The 21,166-nt window shown below is 45.5% G+C and overlaps 1 protein-coding gene across 7 annotated transcripts in view; it reads right to left on the bottom strand.

Annotated features, from left to right (window-relative positions):
- The window catches only part of AFDN (afadin, adherens junction formation factor), a 1,370,646-nt gene that overhangs the window by 1,174,061 nt on the left and 175,419 nt on the right, over nt 1-21,166 (bottom strand). For all 7 annotated transcript variants that reach the window (XM_075339717.1, XM_075339721.1, XM_075339720.1 and 4 more), the window contains exon 7: nt 1,502-1,659. In XM_075339717.1, the coding sequence (XP_075195832.1) occupies nt 1,502-1,659 (158 nt within the window). The remainder of the gene's footprint in view (nt 1-1,501; nt 1,660-21,166) is intronic.

Below are 21,166 nucleotides of genomic sequence, written 5' to 3'. Positions count from 1 at the left end.
GCTACCGGTGCCTAGGCACAGGAGTCAAGATTCACACACAGGTGCAGGAGAAAGGCGGACATTACCAACCTATCTGGAAAAGTTGCAGCCGGCTGCGGGCCCTGTTCATCACCTCGTTTGGTTTACCAGCGACTCCAGTGTCTTGTGTCACAGTGAGTACACCAGTGCCATCAGGCACCGCACCGCGCTGCACTGCAACACTGCACCCTGCGCCCCGGCCCACGCCAACCGGGACCAACATTCCCTACCCACGGAGGAGTCAACACCTAGCTGCGCCATTACATCGCTCCCGGGAGTCAACGTACCTTCACCGCAGCAGTGGTGTCCATCATCACCACAACCCGTGGGTGGAGTCACAAACTACCATTCCAAAAACCAAACACCCGCATCCCTGCGCGTAGCGCCAATCCTCCTTGCAGAGCGGCGTGACCCCCGGGTCCGTGAGAGGCTCGAGCCACCACCCGTAGTACACGAGCACGGATCCGAGCGGCTCGGCGGTCGCAGCCGAGGCCGCGGGGCGGTACATTTGCAAAAGGAGACCACCTGAAACACATCCTTAATAGTGGGGGGTTCTCCTGTATTTCCTCTGCTGCCTGCTGCTCTCCTGAATCCTCCTCCTGTTTGTCTTCTCCTGGTTTTCCCTCTATTCCGTCAGCCTCCTCCAGATCTTCCTCCTCCCCTTTCTCATCTACCATCTTACTGGGCTCCTCCAGAGATTCCTCCGATTGTCTTGCAAACTGTGGAAGCTTTGTAGCTGCTTCCATGCGATGCTGGCAGGCTGTTTGCTTTCTCCGCCTCCTCTCTGACCTCGGTGCCATTTTGTGATCCAGGCCCTCTGCCTGCTCCAACTTCCCTCTGTCGCCGCCTGGACATGCTGCCGGTTGAGGAGCTGAGACTTCTCCTGCTGGATGCAGGACCTTCCCCTGCCCTCCAATGTCACTATAATTGTCAGCCATGCGGCAGCTCCAGCGGTATCACGGTGAGTCTGCAGGAGAGTGTCTCCCTGTGTGTGCGCTCACATCCCGGTCCAGGCTCCGCCCTTCAGGTAGCCCAATGGTTAAATGGAAAAAAAAAAAAATTTAGGCAAAATAAGCCGGATTTCCCCCTTTAACAAGCCCTACAGGAATGATGAGAATTTAAAAGTGGTCACCTGCCAGAGGACGCCTGCAACAGCACAGCTCCTCTGGCCTGAAAGCTGTAGTAACAGGATGCCACTAGCATTTAGCAGTTGTACCTGTAGTGTCTGCCACAAAGCATTTACATTTATCATTTCAATTACCAATAATTACGATTTTGCTTTAACTTCCCAAAGATATTTCCTGATATCATCCAATTAACAAGAACAAATTATTTAGGAAATATTACTCAAAGAATGCCCAGCAGTCCTTCCAGGTCCTTTACACCGAGAACCATATCTGGAGTAGGGGGAAGATGCATACACTCCCATGACGTAGAAATCAACAAGTACAAAGTTACTTGTGTATAAGTGAGTGGTTCTTACCATGGCAATGCAGAACTCCTGAGAATTTTCCTTCTCCATACCATACTTTTCCAAGGCTTCAATAACAGCAAAATCTGCTGTATCATTTGTAGACAAAAGAATGGTTTTGTATGGAATATTGGGTTTTAAACTGTCAGCATATATGCGCAAGGTCCCACCTATGAAAATGCAAAAAAAAAAAAATTGTGTAAACAATTGTTCCAAAACCCTCCAGTGTCAAAAGCCTTAGTAAGTTGCTATATCCCAGAAAGACAACCGCTATGCTCCAAAGATGATACAAAAAAAAGTATGCAGGAATAACCTTGAATTAAGTTAAACTGCTCATCTTTCTTTGTGAAGTGAAGGATGTTTACATCCCATTTTTATGCAGTTGACGAAATACCTTAGAATCCCAGGATTTTCCCAGTGTATGTGCACACGCTGTCTGGAATCTGCCTGAAATAGCACCAAAGAAGCAATGCAAAAAGATAACTGCTCAAAATTACATTGCTGTGCACATGGTCTGTCTTCGGTCACTTCTTTTAACTTCAGGGTTCAGAAACTATTAAGCGGTTAAAAGTAGCAACGTTCATTCTTGGGGCAGCTTCATTCTTGGAACATTCCCACTCTACATACTTGAAAGTAAAAACACCAGCAGTACAACAAAGCAAAACCACCAGTGACTGAGCTGTAGGAAAACGACCACCTTTTATTGGGAAGTGGATTTTGATGGCATGTGCATATACCCTTAGGCCATGTGCCCACGGGAGATCGTACCTGCGGACTTTTCTGCAGGTAGTTTTGCAAGTTCACGCAGCAACTCCCCGGAATCCGCAGCTATCCATTGCTGCGGAATTGTTGCAGTAAACCTGCAGAAACTGTGCGGATTTCATGCAGAATTCCCACGCTGTATCTCCATAGTGGAGGAGCGGGAATTCCGCAGATAATTCCGCATGAATAATGGACATGCAGTTACGTGCGGCTGCGGGAATCTGCAGCATTTTCCACAGCCACAAATACCGCAGCATTGATACAGCACTCCCCAAATCCCATAGGATAACACGGGGAGTGTCAGTACTTGCGTAAACCCGCGGATTTATCTGGGAAATCTAGAAAATCCGCAGTTACATTCTCCCGTGGGCACATGGCCTTACTGAATCTGTCATCAGGTTTTTGCCATCTTATCTGAGATGTAGTAGGGCTTGTTTTTTTTGTGGCAAGATTTGTGATTTTGAAGGAAACCATTCCTTTTAACCACATAGTGTACTGGAAAATGGGAAAAAGTTCCAGGTGCGGTGGAATTGCAAAAAAAAAAAAAAAAAAAAAAAAAAAAAGTGCAATTACACAATTGTTTGTTTTATTTCTCCGTCCGTGTCTGTCTGTCTCTCTCCCTCCGTGTCTGTCTGTCTCTCTCCCTCCGTGTCTGTCTGTCTCTCTCCCTCCGTGTCTGTCTGTCTCTCTCCCTCCGTGTCTGTCTGTCTCTCTCCCTCCGTGTCTGTCTGTCTCTCTCCCTCCGTGTCTGTCTGTCTCTCTCCCTCCGTGTCTGTCTGTCTCTCTCCCTCCGTGTCTGTCTGTCTCTCTCCCTCCGTGTCTGTCTGTCTCTCTCCCTCCGTGTCTGTCTGTCTCTCTCCCTCCGTGTCTGTCTGTCTCTCTCCCTCCGTGTCTGTCTGTCTCTCTCCCTCCGTGTGTGTCTGTCTCTCTCCCTCCGTGTGTGTCTGTCTCTCTCCCTCCGTGTGTGTCTGTCTCTCTCCCTCCGTGTCTGTCTCTCTCCCTCCGTGTCTGTCTCTCTCCCTCCGTGTCTGTCTCTCTCCCTCCGTGTCTGTCTCTCTCTCTCCGTGTCTGTCTCTCTCTCCGTGTCTGTCTCTCTCTCCGTGTCTGTCTCTCTCTCCGTGTCTGTCTCTCTCTCCGTGTCTGTCTCTCTCTCCGTGTCTGTCTCTCTCTCTGTGTCTGTCTCTCTCTCCGTGTCTGTCTCTCTCTCCGTGTCTGTCTCTCTTTGTGTCTGTCTCTTACCCTGTTTATGTCTGTTTCTTACCCTGTCTGTGTCTGTCTCTTTCCCTGGCTGCATTGTGACACACCAACATTCCATATAAGGGTGTGGCTGGGCATTCTTCTGAAGTTCTGGCTGCACTGTGGCTCCCAGCTCCATTCACTTTAATGGAGGCAGGTTTTTTGGCGAATAACTATAAAGCGTGGGGTTAAAATTTCACCTCAAAACATAGCCTATGATGCTCTCGGGGGACAGACGTGTGAGTGTGCAAAATTTTGTGGCCATAGCTGCGACGGTGCAGATGCCAATCCCGGACATACATACATATATACACACACACACCTTTATATATTAGATTATTACATAACAGTGCTGGTTTGTATTATGCCATATACAGTTTAATGGCAGATATAATAACCAGTTGATCTGCTTACAACTGTTTTTATTTTTGATTGCATGTGTTAGCAATTACATTTTAATTTCACTGGGGGCGCCAAAAACACATAGTCCCATCTGCGTTTTGTTTCCTGCATTACCTTTTCTACCCGAGTCATTTGGACCTCTGCTTTTTAAGAATTGAAATAAACCTGAACAATGTTTAACAGCACCCTGAAGTTCTGACGTCTATGCTGGATTTTATGCCTTTGTTTCTCTAATATTAATAATATATATATATATATATATATATATATATATATATATATATATATATATATATATATATATATATATATATATATATATATATTATATATATATATATATATATATATATATATATACACACACATATACATACATACATATATATATATATATATATACACATACATATATACACACAAATATATACACAGAGTGCAGAATTAAGCAAATGAGTATTTTTATCACATGATAATTTTTATACATGTTGTCCTAATCCAAGCTGTATAGGTTTGAGAGCCAACAACCAAGTAAATCAGGTGATGTGCATCTCTAATGAGGAGGGGTGTGGTGTAAGGACATCAACACCCTATATAAGGTGTGCTTAATTATTAGGAGACTTCCTTTCCTTTGGCAAAATGGATCAGAAGAGAGATTTGACGGGCTTTGAAAAGTCCAAAATTGTGAGATGTCTTGCAGAGGGATGCAGCAGTCTTGAAATTGCCAAACCTTTGAAGCACCAAACAACCAAGCGTTTCATGGCAAATAGCCAACAGGGTCGCAAGAAGCGTGTTGGGCAAAAAAGGCGGAAAATAACTGCCCATGAATTGAGGAAAATCAAGCGTGAAGGTGCCACTATGCCATTTGCCACTAGTTTGGCCATATTTCAGAGCTGCAATGTTACTTTATCAAAAAGCACAAGGTGTGCCATACTCCGGGACATGGCCAAGGTAAGGAAGGCTGAAAAACGACCACCTTTGAGCAAGAAATATAAGAAAACGTCAAGACTGGGCCAAGAAATATCTTAAGACTGATTTTTCAAAGGTTTAATGGACTGATGAAATGAGAATGACTCTTGATGGGCTAGATAGATGGGCCAGAGGATGGATCAGTAAAGGGCAGAGCGCTCCACTCCAACTCAGACGCCAGCAAGGTGGAGGTGGGGTACTGGTATGGGCTGGTATCATCAAAGATGAACTTGTGGGACCTTTTCGAGTTGAGGATGGAGTGAAGCTCAACTTCCAGACCTACTGCCAGTTTCTGGAAGACAACTTCTTCAAGCAGTGGTACAGGAAGAAGTCGGTATTGTTCAGGAAAACATGATTTTCATGCAGGACAATGCTGCATCACATGCATCCAACTACTCCACAGCGTGGCTGGCCAGTAAAGGTCTAAAAGTTGAAAAAATAATGACATGGCCCCCTTGTTCACCTGATCTGAACCCCATAGAGAACCTGTGGTCCCTCATAAAATGTGAGATCTACAGGGAAGGAAAACAGTACACCTCTCGGAACAGTGTCTGGGAGACTGTGGTGGCTGCTGCACGCAATGTTGATCGTAAACAGATCAAGCAACTGACAGAATCTATGGATGGTAGGCTGTTGAGTGTTATCATATAGAAAAGTGGCTATATTGGTCACTCATTTTTTGGGGTTTTGTTTTTGCATGTCAGAAATGTGTATTTCTAAATTTTGTGCAGTTATATTGGTTTACCTGGTGAAAATAAACAAGTGAGATAGGCAACGTAATAAAAATCAAATATATTCCTAATAATTCTGCACAGTAATAGTTACCTGCACAGATATCCTCCTAAGATAGCCAAATCTAAATATAAAAAAACTCCAACTTCCAAAAATATTAAGCTTTGATATTTATGAGTATTTTGGGTTGATTGAGAACATAGTTGTTGATCAATAATAAAAAAATCCTCTAAAATACAACTTGCCTAATAATTCTGCACTGTATGTATGTATGTAGGTATGTATGTATGTAAGTAACAGATAGATAGAGAGATTATATATATATATATATATATATATATATATATATATATATATATATATATATATATATATATATATATATATATATATATCTATCACACACACACACACATTAATACACATATATACATATACATGTAGAGTATAGACCATAAGTTTGGACACCTCAATTAAAGAGTTTTCTTTATTTTCATGACTCTGAAAATTGTAGATTCACATTGAAGGCATCAAAACTATGAATTAACACATGTGGAATGAAATACTTCACAAACTAGTGTGAAACAACTGAAAATGTCTTATATTCTACGTTCTTTAAAGTAGCCACCTTTTGCTTTGATTACTGCTCTGCACACTCTTGGCATTCTTTTGATAAGCTTCAAGAGGTAGTCACCAGAAATGGTCTTCCAACAGTCTTGAAGGAGTTCCCAGAGATGCTTAGCACTTGTTGGCCCTTTTGCCTTCACTCTGTGGTCCAGCTCACCCCAAACCATCTCGATTGGGTTCAGGTCTGCTGACTGTGGAGGCGTAGCACCCCATCACTCTCCTTCTTAGTCTGCCTGGAGGTGTGTTTGGGGTCATTGTCTTGTTTAAAAATAAATGATGGTCCATCTAAACGCAAACCGGATGGAATAGCATGCCGCAGCAAGATGCTGCGGTAGACATGCTGGTGCAGTATGCCTTAAATTTTGAATAAAACCCCAACAGTGTCACCAGCAAAGCACTCCAACACCATCACACCTCCTCCTCCATGCTTCACGGTGGGAACCAGGCATGTAGAGTCCATCCGTTCACCTTTTCTGCGTCGCATAAAGACACGGTGGTTGGATTCAAATTTGGACTCCTCAGACCAAAGCAGATTTCCACTGGTCTAATGTCCATTCCTTGTGTTCTTTAGCCCAAACAAGTCTCTTCTGCTTGCTGCCTGTAGCAGTGGTTTCCTAGCAGCTATTTTACCATGAAGGCCTGCTGCACAAAGTCTCCTCTTAACAGTTGTTCTAGAGATGTGTCTTCTGCTAGAACTCTGTGTGGCATTGACCTGGTCTCTAATCTGAGCTGCTGTTAACATGCGATTTCTGAGGCTGGTGACTCGGATAAACTCTTGGTCTTCCTTTCCTGGGGCGGTCCTCATGTGAGCCAGTTTCTTTGTAGCGTTTGATGGTTTTTGCCACGGCACTCTTAAAGTAATAACGGCCACTCGTTTTTCTTTAATAGCTGCTTTTTTCTTGCCATAATACAAAATTCTAACAGTTTATTCAGTAGGACTATCAGCTGTGTATCCACCACACTTCTGCACAACACAACTGATGGTCCCAACCCCATTTATAAGGCAAGAAATCCCACTTATTAGCCTTATTAACCCCTCTAGTGTTAGGGTCGTAACCGACCCGTTTTAGGTTTTAAATGCATACAAATTCTACATACATTTGTTTATTGCATCAAGACTTTTTGACTTTTTCTTTAACTTATTTTTAAACAAAATACAATAAAATAAAACTATTTTACTAAATTGTAAAATGCTCTTATTAAAATTATAACATCTGTGTTGTTGGGGTCAATTTCGACCCAGGTCTAATATAAGAGTAAAAAAACAATAATAAGTCCCAAAACTGAACTTATAAACACAATATAAACCAACAGCCGAGCCCACAGCCAGCTCTACCTCCAACAACTTTAGTTAGGGACATGTCCAGGCATGTATGGCCAAATCAGCTTACAAGTTGGTACTTTGCAGAGTATACATCTTCAGTTTACACCATGCAACAATGAGGAGAAGATTAGATGCAAGCCAAATTCTGGATTACCGTATTTTTCGGACCATAAGACGCACTTTTTTTCCCCAAATGTTGGGGGAAAGTTGGGGGTGCGTCTTATGGTCTGACTGTGGCTGCGGGGAATGAGGGTGCTGTGGTGGAGCGGGTCATCGGGGGCGCGAGCAGGCTACTATAGCAGCCTGCCGTGACCACGTGTGCCTGCTCATTACATATGCACGCCCATCCTCCCGCCCATTTTCTCAGCGCAGAAGCCGGCGCTGACAGGTGGGCGGGAGGACGAGCGCATAGTAAAGAGCCGGTCCACATGATCACCCCTGGCAATTACAGCCTGGAGTGATCATGTGCGGCTGTATTCACTGCCCCCCCGCACATAATTATCAGCGCGGGGTGCAGTGAATCAGTACACTCACCCGTCCCCGTGTGTGGAGCCGTTCCCCCCGCAGCACGCGATGTCTTCCTGTCTGTGCCGGTCAGCTGATCTGTGCTGATCAGCTGATCGGCACAGACAGGAAGACATCGCGTGCTGCAGGGGAACTGCTCCACACACGCAGGTCAGCGGCGCAGAGAGGAAGATGATCGGTGCTGGAGGGAGTGAGGAAAAGGGGAGTATAAACGTTTGGTTTTTTTTTCTCTGTGCTATAGGATACAGGCCATATACCAGGATGGTATATGAGCACGATGGGGGCATATAGCAGGATGGGAGTATATGAGCAGGAGGGATGGGGGGTATATGAACAGGATGGAAGTATATGAACAGGATGGATGGGGGGTATATGAACAGTATGGGGGTATATGAACAGGATGGGAGTATATGAGCAGGATGGATGGGGGGTATATGAACAGGATGGGGGTATATGAACAGGATGGGGGTATATGAACAGTATGGGGGTATATGAACAGGATGGGGGTATATGAACAGGATGGGAGTATATGAGCAGGACGGATGGGGGGTATATGAACAGGATGGGGGGTATATGAACAGGATGGGGGGTATATGAACCGGATGGGGGGTATATGAACAGGATGGGGGGTATATGAACAGGATGGGGGGTATATGAACAGGATGGGGGGTATATGAACAGGATGGGGGGTATATGAACAGGATGGGGGCTATATGAACAGGATGGATGGGGGCTATATGAACAGGATGGATGGGGGCTATATGAACAGGATGGATGGGGGCTATATGAAGAGGATGGGGGTATATGAACAAGATGGGGGTATATAAACAGGATGGGGGTATATAAACAGGATGGGGGTATATAAACAGGATGGGGGTATATGAACAGGATGGGGTATATGAATAGGATGGGGGAATATGAGCAGGATGCTGGTATATAAGCAGGATGAGGGTTTATAGCAGGATCATATACAAGGCAGGAGGATCATTACCAGGATGGGGTACCTTAGTAGAGAATTTGGGGACATTACCCCCCATAACAGTGTCAGTAGCAGATCCTCGCCCCATAACTGTGTCATGACCACATTTTTTTGCTTAAAGTTTTATTTTCCTATTTTCCTCCTCTAAAACCAGGGTGCGTCTTATAGTCCGAAAAATACGGTATATCTTGGATGATAATGAATCAGAGGACACACAGCAGCAAACTGATACAGATGAACAGGTTTCTGAGGAGGAAGATGATGTGGAGTATCAACCGGAACACACACCGGTGCTGAAGCTGCTCCCGCTGAAAGATTCAAATCCAAAAGTGGCAAGATCAGTTGGAGCTCAGTACCTCCAGATGTACATGGCAGGGCAGATGCTGCAAATGTCATAAAAATGACCCCTGGGATCACAAGGTTTGCTGTGACAAGAGTAAGTGACATCAAGACATGTTTTGATCTGATGATGCCATTAGCAATAAAAAAAAGTCACTATTGCTATGACAAACCTTGAAGGAAAAAATGTCCACGGCAACATGTGGAATGACCTTCATGATGATTACCTGGATGCCTAAATTGGTGTTCTTCTCCTTGCTGGAGTGTACAAATCAGGGTGGATAAAAATCAATGTTTTTTTAAAAAAAAAAAAAAAAAAAAAAATAAATCGGATTTTTTTTTTATTTAAATCGGATTTTTTTCAATAAACTGCTTTTTGAGGAAAATATTTTACCATCCAAAGGTTCTTCCATCATGAGATAAAGCTGAGTTGTTTAACTCAGTAGAATAAAGGCCGTATATGTGTAACATTCACAATTCTTCCAGAGGTTTCTGTAGGTTTAGTGGGCAGTTTCTCTCCTATATTATTCACAGACGCTCGCTTTACTTACGCAGTTCTCAAAACTGAATTTGGGGGGCGTGTCCTGACATGGAAGCGTCGAGGACGCTGGATCCCAGAGCTCCTGCGCCCACAGCCTAATACTATTATATTCTGCAGCCCCCACTTACCCAGGATGGCCCCCAAGAAGAAACCGGGGGGTAGCGCCCGCTTCTGCCTCCCCCGGTGACGAGTCAGAGACCCCAGGGGAGCCTCACAAGGGTTCCTGACGGCGCCGGGCTCTGAACCTCCGCAGGCGGTCCGGAGCAAGATGGCGCCGGCGGGCGCGTGGCGTCCTCCAGCTGGGGATTCCCCAGGAGCCGCTCGGCGTTCTCCCACAGCCTGTGCAGCAGTGCAGGGGATCAGCGGTGCAGAGAATCGGAGGACAGAGGCGGCGGTGGCACTGGACGGAGCGGGCCCAGGTACAGAGGACTGGAGGAGGGGGGAGGCTGCTCAGCCTACCTCGCCAGCACGCTGCTGTGGATAGTGAGGGGGCCCCTGGGGGGATCACCAGACCCGGGGATACCAGCCATGCTCTGCACACAGGGAACCCCCCCGCTCACGGGGCACACGGAACCTCAGGCTACACTAAACAACATGCATGCTGGCCCCCCACAGGGGGACATACAAGCCCTGAGAGAGCTTATTTTGGCCCTCCCCAGCAAGAAAGATTTGGAGGACGTTGTAGCTAGAATTGAATCCTCCCAGCAGATGGCGCTGTCTGCCTTGAGGGAGGAAATGGTGGTACTGGAGGACAGAATTGAGGCCACAGAGCAGGCTCAGGAGTCCCTGGAGAGCAGAATGGAGAGGATTGAGAGAGACTGTGAGTCATCCAATGCCCGCATCAGAGACCTTGCCCTGCTCTTGGATGATCAAGAGAACAGGGGCAGAAGAAATAATATCAGGCTAAAGGGTATACCGGAGGACTGGCCCCAGGAACTCCTGCGTACTAAAGTCTTAAACATCTTCAACCGGGTCACTGATCGCCCCTTGGAGGCTACCTACCTCTTTGACAGAATTCACAGAGTCGCAAGGTCGGGCCCTAGATCAGTCCCCCTCCTCTAGAGATGTACTATGTCGTTTGCACTATTATGGAGACAGAGAGAGGATCCTACAGGGAGCTTGGTCATATGGACCGGTGGAGATGGATGGGGCCATGGTGAAGTTATTTCCTGATGTCTCCAGCCGCACACTATATATGAGACGCCTGCTTCATCCTCTCCTGCTTGGCATCAAAGAAGCAAACGCCTCATACAGATGGGGCCATCCCTTCCATTTGATAGTACGCAAGGGGGACTCTGTGTTTTTGCTGAGGAGGCACTCAGAGCTTCCTAATCTTTTTGCCTTCCTGGGAATACCAGACTGCTCAATTCCGGACTGGTTGGAGTGGGAACCCCAGGCACCCCCGGGGTTGCGGAGGAGGAAGGGAGGCAACCGCTCTGCTCAAAGCGGGGTCCCTTGAGGGACTTGGCATGTACCGGATGCTGCTGGGAGGAAGGAGTGGTCCAAGACGTGAGACGAAGGTGCTTTCAACGGGAGACGGAGTCAAAGAACGGGGAGCTGGGAGGCTCTCTTTCGTCTCTACGACTCCTAAGCAGGAGTCCTGGCCTTGGGCTAGTTTTCTCTGGACATAGTTTATTGTCTAAAGTTTTTGAAAATTCTATTTCTATGGCAATGTCTAGTTTAGGTTCGGGGGTGGGGGGGGATGTTTTTCTTTACCGAGTTCATCCTGGGTGGTGGGGTGTGTGGGTGGTTAACCGGCTGACCCTTCCTCTCCGTCGGGGAGAGGGGTCATTTAGTGCTAATAAGAGGGGCGCGGGTATGCGCTCTGGTCGCATGTCAGTTCTTGTCCCTATCTTTTCCTTAGTAGTCCCTGGGCTGGTCCCTGGTTCTGCGAGCGGCAGTCCTGCTGCTTTTCCACTTTCTTGTTCTCTTCTCTGAACTTTTTGCCTTTCTCTCTTCCCCCTGCTAAAGGGTCCCAGCTACTTCCTACTTTTTCTACCCCTCCTCTCTTTTTACCAGCTTTCCCTCTTTTTTTTTTTTCTCTTCTCTCCTTCCCCCTTCCCCTCTTCTTTTTTTTGGTTTGCTCCTCTAGGGTCTCGCGACAGAGAATGGCGAAACAGAGGCAGGCCGATCTGCGGGTGGGCTCACTGAATGTCAAGGGCCTTCATAGCCCGGAGAAACGGTCTATCCTGCTGAACCTTCTTTGGAAAAACCGAATCCAGGTAGCCTTCCTACAAGAGACACATTACTGTGAAGCTAAACCTTACAGACTCTCGGACAGAAGGTACCCCATTGTGCACCACTCACCCTCCCCTGATCCTAGATCTAGGGGAACGAGCATCCTCATGTCCAGTACGCTCCGGGAATTGTTAGACTCTCAGACAGACGACCTGGGTAGGCTTATGATGCTCAAGGGACGCATAGCTACTCAGTTATTCACATTCGTGGCAGTATACTTGCCAAATGCGGGCCAATGTCCCACCTTGTTGCGGTACCTTGAGAAGATAGAGGAATTCTCGGAGGGCACTCTGGTTCTCGGGGGTGACTTTAATGTAGTGTTGGAACCATTGAGAGACAGTTCAAAAGGGGTGTCCGGTATGCCACACATGACGCTGCGGCGGATGAGACGGGGACTACATGACCACCAACTGATAGACACTTGGCGATTGCTGCACCCATCAGACAAAGACTTTTCATTTTATTCTGCAGCGCACGACTGCTATTCTAGGTTGGACCTCTTTTTTATTAAACATGGGGACCTACACTCTCTGGTGGATGCTTCAATTGAGTGCATATCTTTCTCTGATCACGCGCTGATCACGGTCACTCTGTCCCTTGAATGTCCCCATCGGGAGGCAGGGTCAGTGGATATTGAACACCTCGCTACTCAATGAGCCGGTGACAATGCAAGAAATAAGGGAGGCCCTGACTGAATATTTTGACTGTAGTGGGGGGGAGGGGATGTCCCCCAACATTGTGTGGGAAGCTCACAAATGTGTTGTGAGCGGGATTATTCATTAAACATGGGGGCCCGTCTGAAAAAGAGAACGGGAAGCTGAGGTTACATCTCTCCTAGCAGACATAAGGGAGTTGGAAGCAGTGCACAAGGGGTCTCTGGGAGGGAACGTGGGTGTCAATCTGGCTAGGAAGAGGGAGGAACTCAGGTCCCTGTTATATCAAAAGGCCAAGGGAGTGCTAGCTAAGTGCAGGCGGCATTTCTATGAATATGCAATAAAAGTGGCAGGACCCTGGCTAGGGCCCTCCGGATCCAGAGGGCGAGGGGCTATGTTCCTAGAGTGCACATTTCTGGCGACAGGTGGGCCACTCTTCCAAAAGACATAGCCTCCGCCTTTAAAGACTTTTACTCCTCTCTCTACTCAATAGATGGGGGGCGGTCGGAGAGGGCCAGGACGGAACTACGGCAGCGTATCCAGAAGTACATTTCAAACTCCGGTTTGAAACACCTTAAACCGGAGGATGCGGACGCCATGGAAAGACCCATTTCAGAGGAGGAGTACTGGGCTGCAATTAAAAATTCCCCCACTGGTAAGGGCCCCTGGCCCAGATGGTTTCCCCCTGCTTTACTACAAAAAGATGGGCTCCATGCTGCTCCCCCCATTTCTCTCGGCTTTAACAATATCTCACTCTCCGAAAAAGTCACTTGCCGAGAGACTCTCTGGCCGCTAATATAGTAGTCATTCCTAAAGAGGGTAAAGACCCTACTCTTGTTCTAGTTACCGACCCATCTCCCTCCTCAACACAGACTTGAAGCTCTTCACCAGAATATTATCAGAGAGACTCTCTCCATTGCTGGGGGGGATTGTCCACCCTGACCAGGCTGGGTTCATGATGGGAAGGAAGCGAGGGACAACACCACTAAGGCGCTGAATTTAATCCACAGGGCTAATTCGGAAGGGTTGCCCCTGATGCTCTTGTCGACCGACGCAGAAAAAGCGTTCGACAGAGGTCAATTGGATATTCATGGAGGAGGTTCTGCGGGAGGTGGGGTTGGGGAGGATGATGCTCAGGTGGATATGCTCTCTGTATAGCAACCCCTCTGCCGCGGTCAGGGTGAACGGTCTCCTTTCAGATAGATTTTCCATTCTTAATGGCACAAGGCAGGGATGCCCCCTTTCACCCCCTGATCTTTATCCTGACCCTGGAACCCCTGCTTAGCCGAATTAGAGGTAACATTGACATTTCTGGCCCTACAGTTGCGGGTTCCACCTACAAAATCGCGGCGTACGCGGACGATTTACTTTTCTTTATTACCAATCCTCGGGTCTCCCTGCCCAATTTACTGAGAGAGCTGGAAACATACTCCTCTCTTTCTAATTTTAGAATTAACATGTCAAAGTCGGAGGCTATGAATGTATCTCTCCCCCAAGATCATGTTATTTCGCTTCAATCGGCGTTCGGGTTTAAGTGGGCTAATCACTCTCTGAGGTACCTGGGGGTCAGCTGGCAGCGGATAACAGCAACTATATAAGCTGAACTATCTTCCTCTCCTGCAGTCCATTAGAACAGACTGCGCAAACTGGGCGAGGGGTCTTTTCACATGGTTTGGGAGGTGTGCAATATTGAAGATGAACATATTACCACGACTACTTTACCTCTTCCAGGCCCTGCCAATTAAGATCCCGAGCTCTTTTTTTCAAGGAATTGGCCTCACCTATATACCAAATTTATCTGGGCGAATAAGCCGGCGAGACTTTCCCGTTCCCTATTGTGTAGACCTAAGCGTAGGGGAGGGCTGGGAATACCTGATATGAAAAAATATTACTGGGCCACACATATGGTTAGGGTTCTGGACTGGTGCCGTCACTCTAGGATGAAACCATGGGTCGCCCTGGAACAGAGTTTCTCGGAGGTGCATTTACCGGCCATGCCTTGGGTCGGGAGTTTTTCCCCGGCCTCTCTGAGATCTCACCCCACCATTGGCGCTACTCTGGAATGCTGTTCGAGGGGAGAGGTTCGGCGCCTCCTCCTGCCGTTGCCTTCCCCCATGTCACCAATTATAGGAGATCCGGATTTCCGTCCTGGCCTCTCGGACCCAGTTTTTCGGAGTTGGGTACAGGGGGGCAGATTCAGAGCTTACCAGATGGGAGAGGAGGGTGACTGGCTATCTCTTTCGGATATATGTGGTCTCCTGCCTCCGGACCCCCTGGGGAGATGGAGGGCCATGCAGTTGAGGCATTTCTTGAGCTCCCTTCCCTGCTTCGCCCGGTATGCTGGGCCTCTCACAAGATTCGAAAAATTGTGCTTGGGAGAGGGGGTCCTGCGGCACTCACTTTCCCTGGCATACAATTTGCTATCAGACCCGGGAGATTTGCCCACCCCGGTTTATTTGCGGCAGTGGGAAAGGGACCTTGGGACGGCCCTATCAGACACGCAACGAAACAACGTCCTAATGATGGCACATAAAACTTCGATCAGTTCCAGAATGTTGGAGGCCAACTTCAAACTGTTGACTAGGTGGTATAGAGTCCCGACCAGACTTCATAGGATATTCCCCTCAGTCGATCCCGTTTGCTGGAGGTGTGGCTCGGGGGAGGGTGATTACGTGCACATCTTTTGGTCTTGCCCTTCCTTGCAGCGGTTTTGGTCAGGAGTGAGGGAGGTAATTAGACTGGTGACCGGCACGGCTGAGACACTGGGTCCGGAACTGTTTATTTTACAGCTTTCGGAACTCCCGGCTCATAGATACAAGCGTTCTTTGCTTAGATTTCTGGTAATGGCCGCCAGGTCGTGCATCCCGCTGGGCTGGAAGTCCTCTACCCCCCCCCACATTGGCACAGTGGGTTTCAAGGGTTAACGACCTAAGGCACATGGAGGACCTGACATCCTCTCTCAATGACAGTCAGGAAGGTTTTCGTAGGACCTGGTTCCCATGGTTGGAGTTCACTTACTCGGCGGATTACGCCAGATTACTCGCTGCTCCACGGCTGCTGTGAGGCTCTGGAGGAGCACTCTCCCCCCCCCCCTCCTCCCCCCCTTTTTTTTTTTTTTTTTTCTTCTTCTCTTCTCTTTCTCCTCTCTTCTCTCGCTTTCCCTTCCTCTCATTTCTTTGTCCCCTATCTTCTCCTATTCTCCCCTCCCCTGCATTCCCCTTTCTTCCTCTTTCTCTTATCCTGTTCTAAATTCTTTTGGGCTTTGCTTTCTCTTTCTATGTATGTTCTGTATTCTACCCTTGTTGGGTTGGTTCATAAAAGGATTAAACTGGGCCTGACTCGAGCAGTTGCAGTAACTGGATATGTACAGGGGAGAGGAAGAGTGGGCTACATGTCAATGTTAAATATTTGAAATCTGTTATTCTGCTCTTTGTGGCGCAGTTGTTATTTTGTATGTTCTCGAGTCGGTCTTTAAAATAAAGAATTTAAAAAAAAACAAAAAAAACTGAATTTGACTCCGCAGAGGTCTCAGCCTCTTCTTCACGGCAACATGAACAGAGTTGAGAAAAAGACCTTAATCCTATTGTTCTACAAACCTATGAATACAGAATCAACCCCTTCAGTGCCAAGTCCAAGAAGTTAGACAATATGTTTCTGATTGTTTGGAGTGGAATAGATCTGCACAACACAAGCAGAATGTGAATCTAAGTGTGAGGAGGAGGAAGGGAAAGCAGACAAGAAAATGAGAGTGAAACTTTGAGCACAATACTGCAGCATAGCCACAGACAGACAAGTCTGGATCTGTTTGTGTGTACGATCTGAGGTTTATTACATTCTTTCCTTATAATGGCAGCAGGCCGTAAAAGAGACCCAGTTTGGGAATATTTTAATGAAGCTCCTTCGCCTATCGGTAAGGCAGGCATGCGTGCAAAATGCAAACGATGCAACAAAGAGATGCAAGGCCTGGTGGCGTGAATGAGGCAACATCATGAGAAGTGCAGTGATGAAGATGACCAAAGAAACACTTCTGAACAGGCAGGATCTTCAGGTTGGTAAACATTTTTATTGAATCCTATTTCTAAAGACTGAACTGTCATGTGTGAGAAAAATTATATTTCTTATTATTACTGCATGTTACTGTCATTTGGTACAGTTATGAAGATAAACAAATATTCCTTTTGGGGCAGGGGCAGTGATGTGTTGTGTATAATAAGCAGAAATTGTATAATAAACAATAAAATAACAGCATTGACTTTTTTTGTTTAGGGGAATTCATGGATTCTGGAAACTATCCACCTCCAAGATCACCATCATCCTGTTCTACAGTTTCAGAGTGATCCATCCAGGATAGTGCTTCATTAGCAGCAGCAGCAGCATCATCAGACACCCACAGCCACATATCACCATCACCCAAAAGGAAGAAAAAACCTTTACCTCCTGGAACCACCATAGATAGGTTTGTGATAAGAACTAGCAGATTAGAAAAAGAGAGTTGATTGATGAAAAAATTGCCCAGTTTATTTATGCAACGAACTCTTCTTTCCGTCTGACTGAGAACCCACATTTCATTAATATGGTTCAGTCACCGAGACCAGGATACAGTCCACCCAGCAGAGCTGATGTTGCAGGGAAACTGCTGGATCAAGTGTATGACAGAGAAATGGAGCAATGTGCAACAGCTCTGGAGGGTAAAATTGTTAACCTAAGTATTGATGGGTGGAGTAATGTCCACAATGATCCTATTGTATGTGCTTGGATAACAACAGAAGAAGGTAAAGTCTTCCTTGCACAAACAACTGATACGTCAGGAAATGCACACACAGCAGAATACTTACAAGAAGTGGCAGTAAAAGCTATAACGACATGTGAACAAAAATTCAAATGTCTAGTACGCAGTTTGGTCACTGACAATGCTGCAAACGTATCCAAGATGAGAAGAGATTTAGAAGAGCAGGGAGGGAATACAAAGCTGCTAATAACATATGGTTGCAGTGCTCATTTACTGCACCTCTTAGCCAAAGACTTAAGTGTTCCAGAAATAAAGGCTAATGTTGTTGAAATTGCTAAATACTTCCGTAATAATCATTTTGCTGCAGCAGCTCTGAAAAGGATGGGTGGAACCAAGCTAACGCTCCCACAAGATGAAAGATGGAACTCTGTGGTGGACTGTTTTGAGCAGTATATCAAAAACTGGCCTATTCTGATGACACTTTGTGAAGAAAATCGAGATAAAATAGATGGCACTGTCACGGCCAAAAATCCTCAACATTGGGCTTAAGAGAAATGTTGAACATATGCTGAGCTTCCTGAAACCCATCTCTCAAGCTTTAAACAAATTACAGAAAAATAGCTGTTTTATTGCGGATGCTGTTGAAATTTGGAAGGAACTCAGTGAACAATTAAAAACAGAACTACACATGGACAGAATTAAATTACAAGCAGTAAACAAACGAATGGGACAAGCACTGACTCCAGCTCATTTTTTGGCAAATATTGTCAATATCCAATATCAGGGTCAAAACCTAAGTGCTGAGGAAGAGGAGTTAGCTATGACATGGGTATCCAGCCATCATCCATCTTTAATGCCAACTATAATAAACTTCAGAGCTAAGGGGGAACCATTCAAGAAATATATGTTTGCTGAAGATATTTTAAGGAAGGTCACACCAGTAAACTGGTGGAAGTCACTTAAGCGCTTGGATTTAGAGACTATTCAAGTAATGATTTCACTTTTAACAGCAGTAGCTTCTTCTGCAGGCGTTGAAAGAATATTCTCATCCTTTGGACTCATTCATTCTAAATTGAGAAATCGGTTGGGACCCAATAAAGCAGGAAAGCTTGTTTTTCTTTTCCAGATTATGAATAGGAACAAAGAAGAAGAGGATGATGATGATGAAGATGACGACAAGTGAGCTACAGAGGACAGCAGGGACAGTAGTATTTAAGTTTTTCATGTGTCGGCTGGGCTGACAGTCTACGTTTCTTAAAATACATATATATATATTTTGTTTAGCCAAATTAGTTAACAAACATGGATGTTTGTTTAAGCAAATAACTGATGCTGAAATGTTGTTATTGTTTCAGTTGAATAAATCTATTTAAATTGTTATTAAGGTCAGGATTATTTTTCTCCTTCCTAAGTACAACAGAACAGTGGTGTCCAAATATGAATGATTAACCCATTAAACTGGGGAGAAAAAAGTAATATAAAAAGTGATTCTAAAAATCTTCATCTACTTGCATGTTAAAGTAGCAAGAACTAGTTTAGGTAGAAACTTTGATTTAAATCACTGATTTAAATCAAGCCTTACTGACTAGTGATTTAAATCGTGATTTAAATCGTGATTTAAATCAGCTAGATTTAAATCAAATCCACCCTGGTACAAATCCTGCAATGAGGCCACTGATAGTCTCTGGGATGCATCGACAGGCAGGAATAATTTTCCGGGCAACAATGTCCCTTCAAAAGTTTCAAAAGATATCAAGAGTCCTCAGATTTGACAACAGAGACACCAGAACAAAATCTGACAAACTTGCTCCCATCAGGGATGTTTGGGAGAAATGGGTGCAGCTCCTTCCACTGATGTTCAACCCAGGGCCAGAGGTGACAGACAAACGTTTTCTCCCTATCCGCGGAAAATGCCCCTTCTGGCAATACATGCCAAGTAAGCCAGGCAAATACGGCATAAAAATATGGGCAGCCTGTGATGCATAGCTATGCATGGAATCTACAGAATTACACAGGCACGTCTGCAAGAGGCATCCCTGAAAAAAAAACAAGGAAAACGTGTAGTCTTCGATCTGACTACTGGACTGCAGGGTCACAACATTACTTGTGACAATTTCTTTTACCAGCTATGACCTTGGACAAGAACTTCTCAAGAGGAAAATCACCACGGTGGGCACAGTGGAAAAAAAACAAACCTGAGCTGCCCGCTGAATTCTTGCAGATGAAGGACAGGGCTCCACTTTCCTCAAAGTTTGTTTTTACAGACACCACCACTGCTGTTTCCTTCTGCCCCAAAAAAGACAGAATGTGGTACTGATGTCCACACTTAAAGATGCAGCTGTGTCATCAGGAAGTGACAAATAGCCCAGAATCATCCTGGACTATAACAAAAACAAAGGAAGAGTGGACAACATGGACAAGTTGACTGCCACCTACACTTGCCAGTGAATGACTAGGAGATGGCCAATTGTTGTATTTTCAAACATCCTTGATGTGCCAGCATACAATGCATTTGTGTTGTGGACCCACATTCACCAAGGATGGAATTCAAAGAAAAAAAACAAGCGGAGGAGGTTTCTTGAGGAACTAGGAAGATCCCTTGTTAAGGCGCACATTGACCAAAGGGAACGAGTGCCCCGAGACCCAGCCGCTGCAGCCTTGGTCCGACAAATCCAGAGCTCAACAAGTGCTTTGCCCACACCCACAGCAACACAAAGAGCATCATCACCAGCATCATCCACAACCAGCCCTGCCTCAACATCAACCACAACAGCCACAACCCAAGTGAGACCACCTGATTCTAAAAGAAAGAGGTGTCAGGTCTGCCCTAGCAATAAGGACATGAGTAAAAAGCTGTGGAGAAGAAGCGCAATAGGGTTTTACCCCAATAACACACGGGGTAGAGACAGGGAGCAGTAATACTCACCAAGTGAAGTTGTGAAAGTCACAACTACTATGCAGGCATGGAAAGTTTTGATCAAGGCAGCAGCAACCCAGACGGCAGATAACAGAGAACAATAGAGGAAAATAGGGTTTATTTGAGCCGCGCCAATGATCACTTCTCAGGTATTCAGATTAATGGATCTTTATTTTGCACAGGTCTGCGTAGACCTGTGCAAAATAAAGATCCATTAATCTGAATACCTGAGAAGTGATCATTGGCGCGGCTCAAATAAACCCTATTTTCCTCTATTGTTCTCTGCTAGCAATAAGGACAGAAAGCCCAACATCGTGCTTCGCCTGCAAAAAATACCTCTGCAAAGAACACACAAAAAGTGTCACTTTTTGCCACACATGCATCTAAATACTAATGTATCTAAAAACTAGTACTTGATTTCTGTTGATTTGATTGATTGATTGTTGTTTGTTTGTTCTAGAAAAACTACTTTTTTTATTATTGCTATTAATGTTAATATAATTTTCACTTTTATTTGTATTAAAGTTCTATAAAAAAAAAAATTGTTTTTTTGCCTTTTTCATAAAGTAGTTCGATATGGGTCAAAATTGACCCGTAACACTATAGATGTTACTAGAGTTAATAATATAAAATATATATATGTATTTTTTTTTTACATTTAAGAAATGTGTTCTAAAACCCTTCAGTAATAGTCAGATAATATA

Source organism: Anomaloglossus baeobatrachus, chromosome 3 (genome assembly GCF_048569485.1).
Source record: "Anomaloglossus baeobatrachus isolate aAnoBae1 chromosome 3, aAnoBae1.hap1, whole genome shotgun sequence".
NCBI classification, from domain to species: domain Eukaryota; kingdom Metazoa; phylum Chordata; class Amphibia; order Anura; family Aromobatidae; genus Anomaloglossus; species Anomaloglossus baeobatrachus.
The sequence above is the reverse complement of the archived record's forward strand: the minus strand, read 5'-3'. Positions and strand labels throughout refer to the sequence as shown.